This window comes from Drosophila willistoni, assembly GCF_018902025.1.
Source record: "Drosophila willistoni isolate 14030-0811.24 chromosome XL unlocalized genomic scaffold, UCI_dwil_1.1 Seg142, whole genome shotgun sequence".
NCBI classification, from domain to species: domain Eukaryota; kingdom Metazoa; phylum Arthropoda; class Insecta; order Diptera; family Drosophilidae; genus Drosophila; species Drosophila willistoni.
In genome coordinates, this window is record NW_025814053.1 from 4,938,226 (window position 1) to 4,951,476 (window position 13,251).

The following is a 13,251-nucleotide window of genomic DNA, read 5'->3' on the forward strand; positions in this document are numbered from 1 at the left end:
AAATGTAATTCCCGAAACTGGTGATGAATAGATGACACTTCTAGTTCTATCTATTTTAAATCCATCTCTATAATGCATAAATAGGAAGCTCTTAAAAATGTGAAAAGCCACTTTTTTAGAACCATTTCAATATTATATTGTGCCACTTTTAAACATCAAAGATAGCTAGAAACTCTTTTATTTATTTCAGATACGAATAAAAGGCAAATTTTGCTATAAATTTGGTAAATCAAGTATATTTAAAGTCAAAGTGGAATGAAAGATAGATATTAATGCTGATTTGTTGAAATTGCTTTATTATTTATCCCTTAAGTTATTCACTTTTCATTGTTTAAGGTGTGATGGATGAGGGATTTGAAATAAAATCAAATTAAACCATTGAAAATCTTTCAATGGCAAACGAAACGAAATTTGTTTTAGAATTTTCTTATACAAAAGGTACAAATATATGTACATATATATATATTTTAATAGGTTTCAAAATGCTTTACATATAATTGCATGATTTAAGCCACATTAACGACATTTCATTTGCTTATTATCATTATTTTATCTTCTCTTTTGGAATGTTGGAACAAAATCCATATTTCTTGTTTTATTTTTTTTGCACATAAAAATGGAAAAACTTAAAAAGTGAATTTAACATGAAGCGACAAAGAAACATGTCTTAAAATTATTAAAAGATTAAGAAACAAAAATAATGATAAAGAAACAAACAACGTATTCAAATACTGAAAGAGTACATAAATGTTCATACTAGAAGGGAAAGCGGGAGTGGGAGGGGAGTACATATATAACATATATATATATATAATGGGTATATAACATTTTTTGTTTGTGTGTGTTTTTTGTTTTTCTATAAATAATATATTGTAGAGTTTTTGTTTTGTTTTCTTTGTGTGTGTGTGTGTGTTAGTAGTTTGTTTGTTTTCAGTACGATATGGCAGATGGATCCTGCAAAAGTGTTATCCTTTTGTGCCTTTAGCAATCCACAGTTAGGTCCATATTACTTCTCCTAGACACTGTACAGTGTACTATTATCGGTCTCCACGGGCACAGCCTGGACAATGAAACGTTTCCGATCCACAAATTGGCTGGTTGCCGTTGCCGAAGGCTAAACCAAAATAAACAAAAACACGCAATATAAGTAAGTTTTTGCAGTTACAATTGGCATGATATGGGTAAGGGTATATAGGTAAGGGTATGGATAAGGCTGGATAGATAGAGTAAACCCAATGATTGTTAGTTGTTTAGACATTTAGATAACTACATTTCATAAAGGACACATTAAAATACTCACACAATGCAACAAAAATTGTTGTGTCTGTTTTTTTGGCCTCGACTCGAGTTAAGTGTGTCTGTGTGTGTGTGTGTGTGTGTGTATGCAGTACATTAATTAAGTTACATTTGCCTTTAATTGAAAATTTATGTCAAACCAATTCACAAAACCAAACATAATACAAAAAAATAAAACGAAATTTTGTTTCTTGTTCAAATTGATTAAATTTTAAAATTTAAAATATTTACATGCGTTTTGTTTTTGTTCTCTTCTCAACAACAACAAAAACTGTTAGAAAACTATAAACGTAAGACAGTGGCGGATCTACTTTCCCCCATTCCCCTTACCAAGGGGATTCGCCATTAAAGTAAGTATGTGTGTGTCTGTATTTAAGTGTATGCTTAGGCTATGTCTGTGTGTGTGTGTGTGTGTGTCTTAGTGTATGTGTGTTGCTTTCTAAGAATATAGCTCGAAATTTTTGATCTAAAATGAAACATAGAGAGAAACGTTGAGGAGAAAAAACAAAAAGACATATCAAATCACATATACAATGACCAGTGAAAAAACATTTTTTATAATACATATAAAGTCAGACAAATTGATGCAATTTACAAAACAAATCGTCATAGTAAAACCTATGTTGATTTGGTAACATTTAGAATGTAATTTGGCCAAATAAACAAAACAAAAAGGTGTAAAGTCTAAAACAAATTCTAGTCTAACTAAAACAAACAACATATAAATGACTCAATCACTTAACTGATTTTAATACATTGACCCAAATGTGACTAAAAGATTCTTTGGTCTGTCTAAATTGAGATACTTTGACATGAAAACCTATGAACGTAAACTACATACACTTTGCGTATATAAATAAAAGAACATTTTGATTTGTAAGTATCGTTAGATAGATAACAAATAACCATCAACCAATTAGAACAAATTCTATATACATATATGTACACATGTGTGTATAACTTCCAACACCAGGACAGACAGAACAATCAAATATTCTCCATTAACGCAACACTACCATCATCATCATTATTATCATCATCATCATCATTATCTTCGTAATCCTTCATTATCGTTCGTTTGTGGGACACTCACATCAGTGCATTTGCATTGCGATTCATCGAAAATTGTTCCAGTTGTGCAACTCTGATATAATCGACATCCGCATGTACAATTCGCATCGTCCCAATATTTGTGATCCGTCTGCTTTAGGCATTTATCCCTGGCATCTGTATTCTGGCATTCGCAGCGACATAAATCCTTGCGATACAATTGCGTATTATTGCAATCTTCAGCCTTGATGCGACAATCGCATTTACATGAGACATGCTGCTCCACAGAGACAACAATGATTCCCGGTTTAATGCCGGCACCAATTTTCCTCACACGCATCTCAACGGTTTCCGTCACAGTCGGCTGGCAGGAGATGAGGGCAGAGCTACAGCAGCCATTGCAACGATTGATACGTGTGCAGGCGGGTGTATAATGAAAATCACTACCCGGTGGCGGCTTCAGCTCAACAATTGTCGGTTGTGGTGAGCAATTGGCACCCTTAGCCATGGGAATGCCAGCTATAACCAAAAAAAAACAAAAACAAAAACATACAACACAAAATCAATAAATAATGTTCAATCTATGTATTGGAAATGTCTTTAAATACTTACAACGTTTCGACTTACCCCGTCCCGAAGACTCGCCAGAGCCATCTACTTCACTATAGTCATAGGTTGCATTACCGAACTCCATTAAATTCCATACCTGATGCTAAAAATCAAAAATTTACGGGTTTTAATTTGCTGCTTTACACTAAAATTTACAATATTTCACAACAGTTTCTCGTTTAACGAAAAGCATCTTAAGCATTGACCGTTCAATTGTGAGAGATTCAGGTTTATTATCATTTACGATTTTGCCCAAAGATTTCCTTAGGATGGAGAATCGAATTCACTGCATTTGTTTTGTTGAGATTGTTGCCCAAAAAATTAGGAAGATTGTGAACATTGACATTTCACATGAAATTAAGAGAATCAGATTCAAAAACTATGCAAAATTGCTTGAGAACAAGTCTGAATTAAAACAATTTAAAAGTATTTAATTGTAAAAATAAACTTTTTCAAATAAAATGTCACTTTAAATTCAAAGTAAAGAAACATTACCTACTTTTATTACATTTAAATGTCAAATGAATCACAAGAGCTCAACTCTATAGACATTCATAGCATACTTTCTGGCGCAGCAAATATAAATATTGAAAAATTAAGGAAAAAATATATCGTAGAAAGCGAGTACAAATTGTAAAATTGGCTTCATGGGGATAAAAAAAAGTTAAGTAATGTGCAGTAAAAGCTAATAGACCCGCAGTTAGGGTATCCATAACAAATAAAATAATCTATACATAGATGCAGTTTGATTGCGCTTTTAACTAACAAACTAACTTAAATATACGTACTAAAGAATATGAAATGTCTCTAGAATTCTAATGTTAAAAAAACATATCTTTATGGGAGCCATTAGAAACAGCTGTGACAACGAGAAGAAGAGACACGTTTAGTGAAAATATGTATTTATCTTTATCATGCGATCGAAAGCAAAAGACAAAAGAAGAAAGGAAAAAAAGAGAAGAAAAACAACAACAACAACAACCAAGTGACAAATATTATGTGCGTCATCCGCATTGTTACTAATATTGTTAACAATTTTTTAGTCGTCCACCAAACGACACGTGCCAGGTGCCGATGTTGTTGGCATCAGCGTCAGCGTCAATATAGACGCCAATTGACCAATTTGCACGCTGTCGCCGTCAACATTATGAATTGGCCTTAATGCCTAGGCCATGAGTCATTTATAAGCGTAACTTTTAAGCCAAGTCGCTGCCATTTATTTGACGTATGTACGTTAATTGTTCTATAACGAATTGTCATGCGAAAAAACATGAAGGAAAGTTCAAGGGTAAATACATATGTATATTCTTAACGGGTTTTACAGTGCGTGAGAAATAGATAAGATAAGAGGCAAGAGAAATGGCATGGCAGATCACAAGATCCATGAGAAATCTATTTCATTTTTTTTTTGGTTTTTTCAGCTTGTTTTTGGTAACTGCAACACTTCCGCTTATTTGAAAACCTGCAAGCACTGCAGTTTATCTTTGTGATAAGACTAACCCAAAAGAGGAGGGGCGAGGGGGTGGGCGGGAAGTAACATAAGTAATGCGTATGTCAGTTATTTAGTTTTGGTATCATGTTGCTATCAATGCCCGAATAAGCCGCTGCTGCTGCTGAGCCAGAAGCTGAGAGTTTTTAGAGAATTATGAATTCAAGGGGGCAGAGGAGTGAAGTGAAGGGAGTGAAGGGGTTGCCTATGGAGGAGGCTTATCAAATTGCAAACAAAGTAGTTGATGATGATGATGCTAATGATGATGGAGTTCATTGTGATGGGGTTTTTGTTATTTTTTTTTTTTTTTTTATTTTTGTTGTAGGCTGACCCAAATGCATCTGTAAAATGTGTCTAGGCGGGGCACATTGGCGCCATCTGTCTGTCTGTTGTACAGATTAGAGATGATATAGCACTATAAAACTGTCTTACAGATTCCAAAACTTATCAGAGTCCAAATTATTAACTAAAATTGTCAATCAAACGTTCAATATATATTTACAAATATACAAAAAGAATCAGAGTGCATACTCGTGAATAGAGGCGGGGGAAGGGATTCCGGACCGGAAATCACAATGATTCAGACTGCATTTCCCAACCAATAGAAATTTAGTTTTTTTTTCATTGCTATCTTATCACGCCATCGCTAATCAGCCCCCAACTTACTCACCGTAACAGATTCAACCATATCAGCTCCTTGACAGCAACTGGACTCTTCATTCGCCACACTGGCAGTCAATCCTGAATTTGATTCGCTTTCATCTGCCGTTTGACGCAACAGACGCACCTTGGTCTGGTCTCCGGCTCCGGCTCCGGCCCCGGTTGAGGTAGCGGCAACGGCTGCCGATGAGGTTGCCGCATAAAAGAATCGTGGCGAGGGCTGTTGAGCTATTCCAGCTGTGGTTGTGCCTCTTATCAGCAGCACGAGGAATACCAAATGAAGGAGATGCAGTCCCTCCACTCTGTGTGCAGCTCTTGACTGCATTTTGTTTGCTGTTTTATTTGACTGGAACCAAAAATAAGAAGAGCAACCACAAGTGGCCGCAGTTGATTTAGATGAGGCATGTCTTCTGACTTCATACTATTTGCTTAACTAAACTTAATTTACTACGTAATTTACAATTAAAGTCTTAAGTTTTTCGTGTTCACTTCGAAGGGGCTGCAGCAACAGGTGGGTGGTCGGTCTTTTGGTCTACTAATGCGAATTGGGGTCTCGGGCTAAGGGGCTTATATGCTTTTTTTTCCAACTGCCAAATGACACAAAATAAAAACTCTTTTGTTGTTGTTGTTGTTTATCGTTAACTTGACATTGATGATGACAACAAAAAAAGAAAAACGACACCTTATCATATGTAGACAGAACGAAACACACACACACAACACATACACGCGCCAGGCATATCAATAAGACAAAAAAGTCGACGGACTGATCGCATGACAAAGAGCAAATCAAGTGAAGAAGTGTGTAAATAAAGAGACAGAAATCAGTCAAAAAACAAAAAAGGTGTCAAGACACGATGATACTCTATATATATAGCTAAAGAAAAAGGGTTGCCACTACAATTACTTGTCTGATTTGACTTGAGCGGATTACAGATTACAACAAAAAGAAGATGAAAATCATAGTAAAAGTCTCAAAAATATGTAGAATCAACTTCTATAGACTGTAATTAAGATCTCTTGACCAGTTCGGGATCACTTGAATGTCAGTAATAGGCAAAAAATATAATTTTAAATATACAATGTTGTAAGTATTTTCCGAGAGTCTTGCTATTGCCCTTCAATTTTAAGAGTGACACAAGATCTCGACCCTTTTCGGCATGTATTAATAGGTTGATTATAATACCAAATACGAATAAACTATAAAACAATTTTGAAACTTTCAAAATATGAAACTTAGGTTCGTTAAAATTGTCACTACTACATTTTTAACTTATACGAGTTTGTTTTCAACAAAAAGGTCAATCAAATGCATGGACACATATACCCTAGAAGCAGGTTAAACATAATTGTAGGGTATTATGTTTTACCAATGCCGACGATTGCATTATTCGGCCTATGAATGGTCTACGTTTGTTATATTCGATCGTCACTCAGGCGTAATGAAGACAAGGACGGTGGCGAGGGGGCGACCACTGCCCTTCATGTGGAGTCTTCGATAAATGGCATTATGGTTACGCCCATGCTAGACAATAAAGATCTCTTGGTTTAGAAGGACTACAAAGAAGAAGACGTGGGGGAGATACAAATTCTTGTTTCCTCTATTTCCTCTCTCCAATTTTCTTTGGAACGTGAGTTGAAGTTAAATTAAAGATGCATATTTGGTTAATTGTTTATTGTTGGGAACATCTTAATGCATTTTTGTCGTTTTCTTAATTTTTTGTAAAGTCTGTTGTTGTTGCCCTTTTTATGCGTTGCACACAAAAAATATGGAATAAATTCTTATTATAGGTCAGTTCGCGTTTCACTTTTCAGTTGTGCTTGTCGATAATGTCCATATATAAAAATATACATACATATACATATACATACATATGTATGCATGATAAGCGAAAGCTTTTATCAGCTAAGCAAAAGCAGCAGCAACTGTAGCATTCTATTTGCAATTCATTCATAAATTTGTTATTATGGAAAAAGTAAGACACTAAATCCCCCCGTGGTCCCGCTTCCACACACCACACATGAAGCAAATAAAAGAAGATAATGCAGAAATTGAGAGCAATGGACAGAGGAGAAAGCGAGATGCATGTCAATACTAGAACGGTAATTCACGAAACTCTCTCACTCTCTTGCAAAAAACCTTTTTGAAATAACTGTAACACCTTGCAAGTTAAAGAGTTTATTTAATTGAATGTTAACAGCTAAGATGATTGAGAGAGGGAGAGACAGAAAGAATGAGAGAGCGAGCATAAGCCGTTTTACTGTTGCTGGGTGGGTGCCGTCCGCACACACTCACACACTTGAACACCTGTGTGATTCACTGCAGGAAGTTCACCACACACACACACACACACACACACAAACGATTGAGAAAAAGTGTGGGAGAGAAAAAGAGATAGAGAGCGAGATGAAGCAAATGAGCCTTGAGTCATTTATAAGACATCCCTTCTTCATATAGAGGAAAATTAATCAGATTTTAATTGAAGTTAACTCATCGCACAAACAGTGAAAATTATCATTCTAAAGACTTGTTGGTAAAGTTGATTAAAAATGCCTGAAAAAAAAACTAAATTGATATTAACAAATAAAACCTCAATAAAGTGACTAATGAATGATTCTTAGCCATAAAACCAGAGGACAGCTTAGGCGCCAAGACCAACTACACTTGAGCAGGGCCGACGTTTGTATACCCTTTCACTTCGATTAGTAAATGGGTTATATTTGAACAGATTTCATAAGTTAAGAGTTAAAGAAACACAAATTTAAGTGCCAATTCTAAATACTTATAGATTAATTTACAACTAAAGTTGCACCTTACTATTAATTATCAAGGTCTTAACCTTGTTTAACGGTAAATATGTGTCTGGGTAGAAAATGAAAGAGAATGGAATCAAAACAAAACAAAACAAAAAAGAACTTATCAGCTCTTCTGGAGCATATTTCGTCAGCTGCACAAGTGTATCACACACCTAAATATAAGTATATATATATATATATATAAATACATATATATAAATATCGGCAGATTACGAATCCAGCCACGTTTCATAATTAAAAGAAAACAAAACAAAACAAAACAATACGTCAACATTCCGAAGAAACAAAAACGTTTTAACTTTCTGGTGTTGGCATTGCTTTTTGGTGCGTCACTTTGATCACCTAAGACCAGCAAATGGAGGCGAATGTGGGGGAGGAGGAGGAGGAGGAGGCCTATCAACAGACAATAACTCTATAATGTCATTAGATTGCCCCTTTATGTATTTATCCTTTATTTTAGTTTAGTTTTTCTCACAACAGAAAAAGTAATAAGGGCTTACAACAAATGTCGCTTTGTTGGCGACCATGGAACTGCCTGAACCATGTCCATGCATCTCGAGTTATTCATAATCTCGAGCATTATCATTGGCAAATATTTGCAACTTTGCGGGGGGTCTGGGTTATGGGATCGGGATGCAAATTGCTCTTCTTGTGGGAGTGGCAACTGCAATTGCTTAAGCAATAACAATAATAGCAACAACAACAATAATAATAACAACAACAACAACAACAATGAGAACAACTGGGGAAAACAGCTAAAGGGCAACCCTGGTACATTAAGATAAGAGTACAACTTCATCCGTTGGCGTCGTCGTCGTCGTCTGTTGTGCCCCTTCCCCCCCCTTACCCCTTAGAGCCGAGCTGCTTCAGTGCTCTCTCCCTGGCCAAGCCATGCCATGACATGCCAGGCAGGCAAATCAATTACAATATAAAAATAATAATAATAATAAAGAGAATGCCATCTCGGGATGCTAGTTACTTTGACAATTGCTAAATACCCTTGGGAATTCTACGAATTACAATCGATCCCCATGAAATTTGATCAATGAAACCATAAAAAAAAAAACAAAATATCAGAAGGAAATGGCTTTAAATCTGAGCTTCTACAAACATTTGTTTATTTGTTTAAAAGGGTATTCCATGATGTCGCTTCAGATTGTTTGCTCCCCATCGTATTCTTCAAAGATAACCTTGGGAAATGTGCGGATTTTACAACTTCCTTTAGAGCGCTAAATTTTATTTATAGCCTTTAATATTTATATAAATAGTTTTTAAGTATTGTTTTATCTCATCAGATTCTGTTTAAGCTTAATAACTATAATTTTTGGCAAGGGCATACAAACTTCGTTGTTGAATAATCGTGCTTAAAAGGCTTTAGGGATTTGTTGTAAGATATATCTAGGTACATATATGGCCAATTGCCATATCCATTTAATAGTTAAGTCTTTTTGTTTGTTGCGATTTATGATATTAGAGTGTATTATTCATAGAATATAAGAGAATTTGTTGATTTCTTAATTGAAAATAAAGTTTAGGTGGAATTTTTTTTTGTTTTTTAAATAAAACTTAGAAATATAGAATCAAGAAGACTTTTTTTTAAAGGTTTTGTTTTTCAAAATTTTAATTATTTAAATGTTTTTAAATAAGTTTCACAACTTTGAAGTTCTAGACCGATAGACCTTGGTCTAAAGATTCTTTATACTACTTCTATGGCATTAGCTATTATTAACAACAAATTAGTTAATTTTGTTTTCAAATTTTATAGCAAATTACAAAGTTAGTGGATCATTAGTGTTTACATTTTGTGAGAAATTATTTATATTTACTTTCAGACACAATTTTACTAATGAAGAATTAAACATTTTTTAACCAGAAAAAAAGCAATCATGGCTATAAAGATAGGTCAAAGGATTCTCCAAGTTTGAATTTGTTGTTTATCAATTTAATTTCTTAAAAATTAAGCAAACTTTCATATTAGAACTGAAATCTAATTCATTTGCAGTTATGTAAATAAAAATTGAGTAATCATCGGAAAGGTCAAATTACCACTTTCTATTCGTAAATAAAACTTGTATTAGAATTTTAAGCAAACCACACACTTTTTTTTTAGAATTTAAACAATTTAGAATTTAATGCAAATCACACACTTTTTTTTTTTAGAATTTAAACAATTTACATGCCAATGCTCGTTAGTTTTTTTTTGTTTTTTTTGTGTATTATTTGTTGCTTACTTGGCCAAAACAAATTAAACAAATGTCCCTTAATTTATGCTATCGAGAACCTTTTGGAAAACAATTTGCTCTGGTTAAACTTGTTATTTGTGTTATTAGCTTGTTTTTTTTTTTTAATAATAAATTCAACTTATTCTTAAACTCGAAATGAATCATTTTTATAGCCAGTTTAAAATTTTCTTTTCTTTTGCACCTTGCACTCAGTCCCCACTCAGTTTGGGGGGACTTTTGTTTACATTTTATTTATTTGTATTTATTTGTAGTTCGTTTTTATTTCTATAATATCCATTAGACATTTTATGGCTGGGCAATTTCCATTGTGGGCTTTCCACAGCAACAACAATGACAACAACAACAACAACAACATTAAGAACACTTATAATTGTGTTACCTTAATTACAAAATTTGTATTTCACATTGAGTCAATAGCAGTTGATAACAAAAACAAAAACAGAAAAAAAAACGACAGAAGCAGCAGCAGCTTTGTTTGTTCTCTTAAAAAAAAAAAGCTGCTGCTGCTGCTGCACCACACAAAAGAGCTTTTTTTAAGCCCGGCTTAAAAAGCGCGACCAAATGAAAAACTTCAAATAAAAGATACAATAAAAAAAAAAGAAACAATAACAAAAAGTTGATCGAGGTTTGTATTGTTTTGTTCGTTTTGCACGCGTTGAATATAAATTTTTTATACACACACACACACACAGTATATATCAATATATTGTTATTACTTACACAAAACCAACAAATAATTAGGCAATGGAAAAACTTATCAAAATATTGTTAACACAAAAATCAAGTGCGGAAAAGTTGAGAACAGGCGGGAGAAATAAAAATAGGTGAATGATAATTATGCGCGACGAAGCAGCGTTTGAATTGTTTTTTGTATTTATTTTTTTTTTTTTTGTGTGTTCTACCGATCTCAACGCCAGCAAGTTTCCTTTAAAACTGTCCCCACAATTTGTTACGCGGTATCGGCCAAGTGCGCCAACCGCGAGACGGTTTCAGTTTGTTTTTTTTTTAATATCACTATAAACGGGGCAATAACAGAGATTCCAACATAACGTTTTTTTTTCTACTGTTACGCTCTGACGTGCTCTGCGCTCTCTCGTAGCTGCAGCAGCACAGCAGCAGTAGGAGAAGCTCAGAAAATAATAACAACAACAGTAACAGCGGCTGCTTTGACTGCGATCATTGTACTTGCTGTTACTTAACATTGGAGAGACCCAAAAAAAAAGGTTGTGTGTGTGTGTATGTGGGTGTGCGTGCATGCGTTCAAGAGAGAGAGAGAGAGACAGAGGGAGAATTTGTGTGGGTGGGTGGTGGTGGTAACGGCTCATTAAAAGGTGCCCTGTAAGCTAACAGAATTCGAATCACCTATCTTCATACTCCCTTTTTTTCCCTTCGGATGAAATTTTAATAAACAATTTTTAGATAACGACTACTTAATACACTTGATTATAAATCTTGGAAGAAACCTTTTTTATTTGAAACTTAACTTGAACGTTCAGAGTATCAATATGGAAATTATCCTTAAGGCCATAATGAGTATCTTCGGAGAAATGTAAGTTCTAAATTTCTTTTATAAAAGCAGTTATCTAAAAGTTTGCTAGACTATAAATTTAAGATACATATTTAGTTAACAGTCATAGTTAACAAAGTTTTGAATATGGTAAGGTGACCTTCAACAAAATTTCTATATTTATACATATGTATTTGTATATAACTATATGTAAAATGTTTATTCTTCCATAGGAAGTAAGTTCAATTCTCCATGGGAGTTTAAAATGAAATGTTTTATACCTTTTGATCATTGTAAAGCAAACTTGTTTTAATTCCTACCTTAATTTTGTTAATTAGTCTGATTTAGCCATGCTTCTGATTAACGTGACGTTGAAGATCAGTCAATCGATAGAAACGACAATTGCAGAGCTGACATATTAGGGACGAGCCTTGATGGTGATTCCTGTCCGTTTTGAGGTGCTCCTTTAGATGGCACAATTGGGCGAATCTCTTGCCACAAATGTCACATTTGTGATGACGCTCCGGCAGATGTTTGCTTCTCATATGCTTCTCCAAATGATCAGCAGTGGCATACTCCAGTTGGCATTCTACACAGATATGCTTACGGATGAGGACATGCATCCGTTGGAGATGCATACGCAGAGCCTCGCGATTTGGGTGCGATTTGGCGCAATAGCTGCAATCTAGAGGATTCTTCTTATGCACTTGTTCGAGATGATTGATTAGACTTATGCTGCCAGTGAAGTTATTCGCGCAGAGTGGACAGACATAGGCACTGGCGATGCACGATTCCTTGTCGAGATCCATGGGCCAGCCGAATGTGACATCGTCATCCCAGTCGACAATGGGCAGTAAGTCTTCAATATTCTCCTCCAGCATTTCCAAATTCTCCATCTCGTCGGCATCACTGAACGCTCCATCGCCGCCGCCAGCGTCGTCTTCGTCGTCGGCAGCTCCTGCTCCTCCACACCAGAGATTCAATTGATGCATTCGCTTCGCATGGGCAATCAGTCCAGCAAAGTCACTAAAGGTTTTCACATCATTGCAGTTATCTGCGCACATGGCGCAATAGAAAAGCGAGTGCTCTCCATGCCAGGTCACCACATGCCGATACAGAAATGTCGACGTCGAATAGCGTTTGCCGCATTGCAAACACAAATGCTTTCCGTCCGTGTGCTTTCGTTCCATATGCCACTCCAATAGCTTCTCGTCACGAAACAGGGTCAGACAATATTTACACATATTCATCCGTTGGATTCGTGGAGCACACATCTGCTCATGGGTCTTGGCTTTCCCATAGCGACTGAAGCTGGTCAGGCACGCTCCGCAATGGTAGACGCGTTGCTTCTGCTTCGGATTGGAAGTGCCTATACGGCTGGTGGATGTTGGCATGGTGTCCGCGTTCTCACAGAGAGTCTTTGGTTTAATGGTTATTGGTTTCATTGCGTTTGTTATTAGAAATTTAAAAGTAAACAGAATTAACCAATCCAAACAAAAACATCGCCGCTCATGTTATCGATAAAATGAAGAAGATACCAAAAATTAATCGATAACGATAAGACGCCAAAAGTTCAAAGG

At 35.3% G+C, this 13,251-nt stretch overlaps 2 protein-coding genes across 4 annotated transcripts; both read right to left on the reverse strand.

The window, feature by feature from the left end:
• Nucleotides 1-880: 880 nt before the first annotated feature.
• LOC6644793 lies at nucleotides 881-5,429 on the reverse strand. 3 transcript variants are annotated; one of them, XM_023176995.2, is made up of 4 exons: nucleotides 5,115-5,429; nucleotides 2,974-3,058; nucleotides 2,390-2,865; nucleotides 881-1,114 (listed from the first exon to the last, which is right to left on the reverse strand). In XM_023176995.2, the coding sequence occupies exons 1-4, from the start codon at nucleotides 5,427-5,429 to the stop codon at nucleotides 1,016-1,018; spliced, it is 975 nt and encodes a 324-aa protein (XP_023032763.1). In that variant the 3' UTR covers nucleotides 881-1,015. The 3 variants fall into 3 exon arrangements, with proteins under 3 accessions (XP_023032763.1, XP_023032762.1, XP_023032764.1); XM_023176994.2 differs by having other exon boundaries at nucleotides 2,959-3,058; XM_023176996.2 differs by having other exon boundaries at nucleotides 1,075-1,114; nucleotides 2,313-2,865; nucleotides 2,959-3,058.
• Nucleotides 5,430-12,015: 6,586 nt separating this feature from the next.
• LOC6644792 (zinc finger protein 189) lies at nucleotides 12,016-13,197 on the reverse strand. The gene has a single exon (XM_002067572.4). The coding sequence runs from the start codon at nucleotides 13,114-13,116 to the stop codon at nucleotides 12,016-12,018; it is 1,101 nt and encodes a 366-aa protein (XP_002067608.1). The 5' UTR covers nucleotides 13,117-13,197.
• Nucleotides 13,198-13,251: the final 54 nt, after the last annotated feature.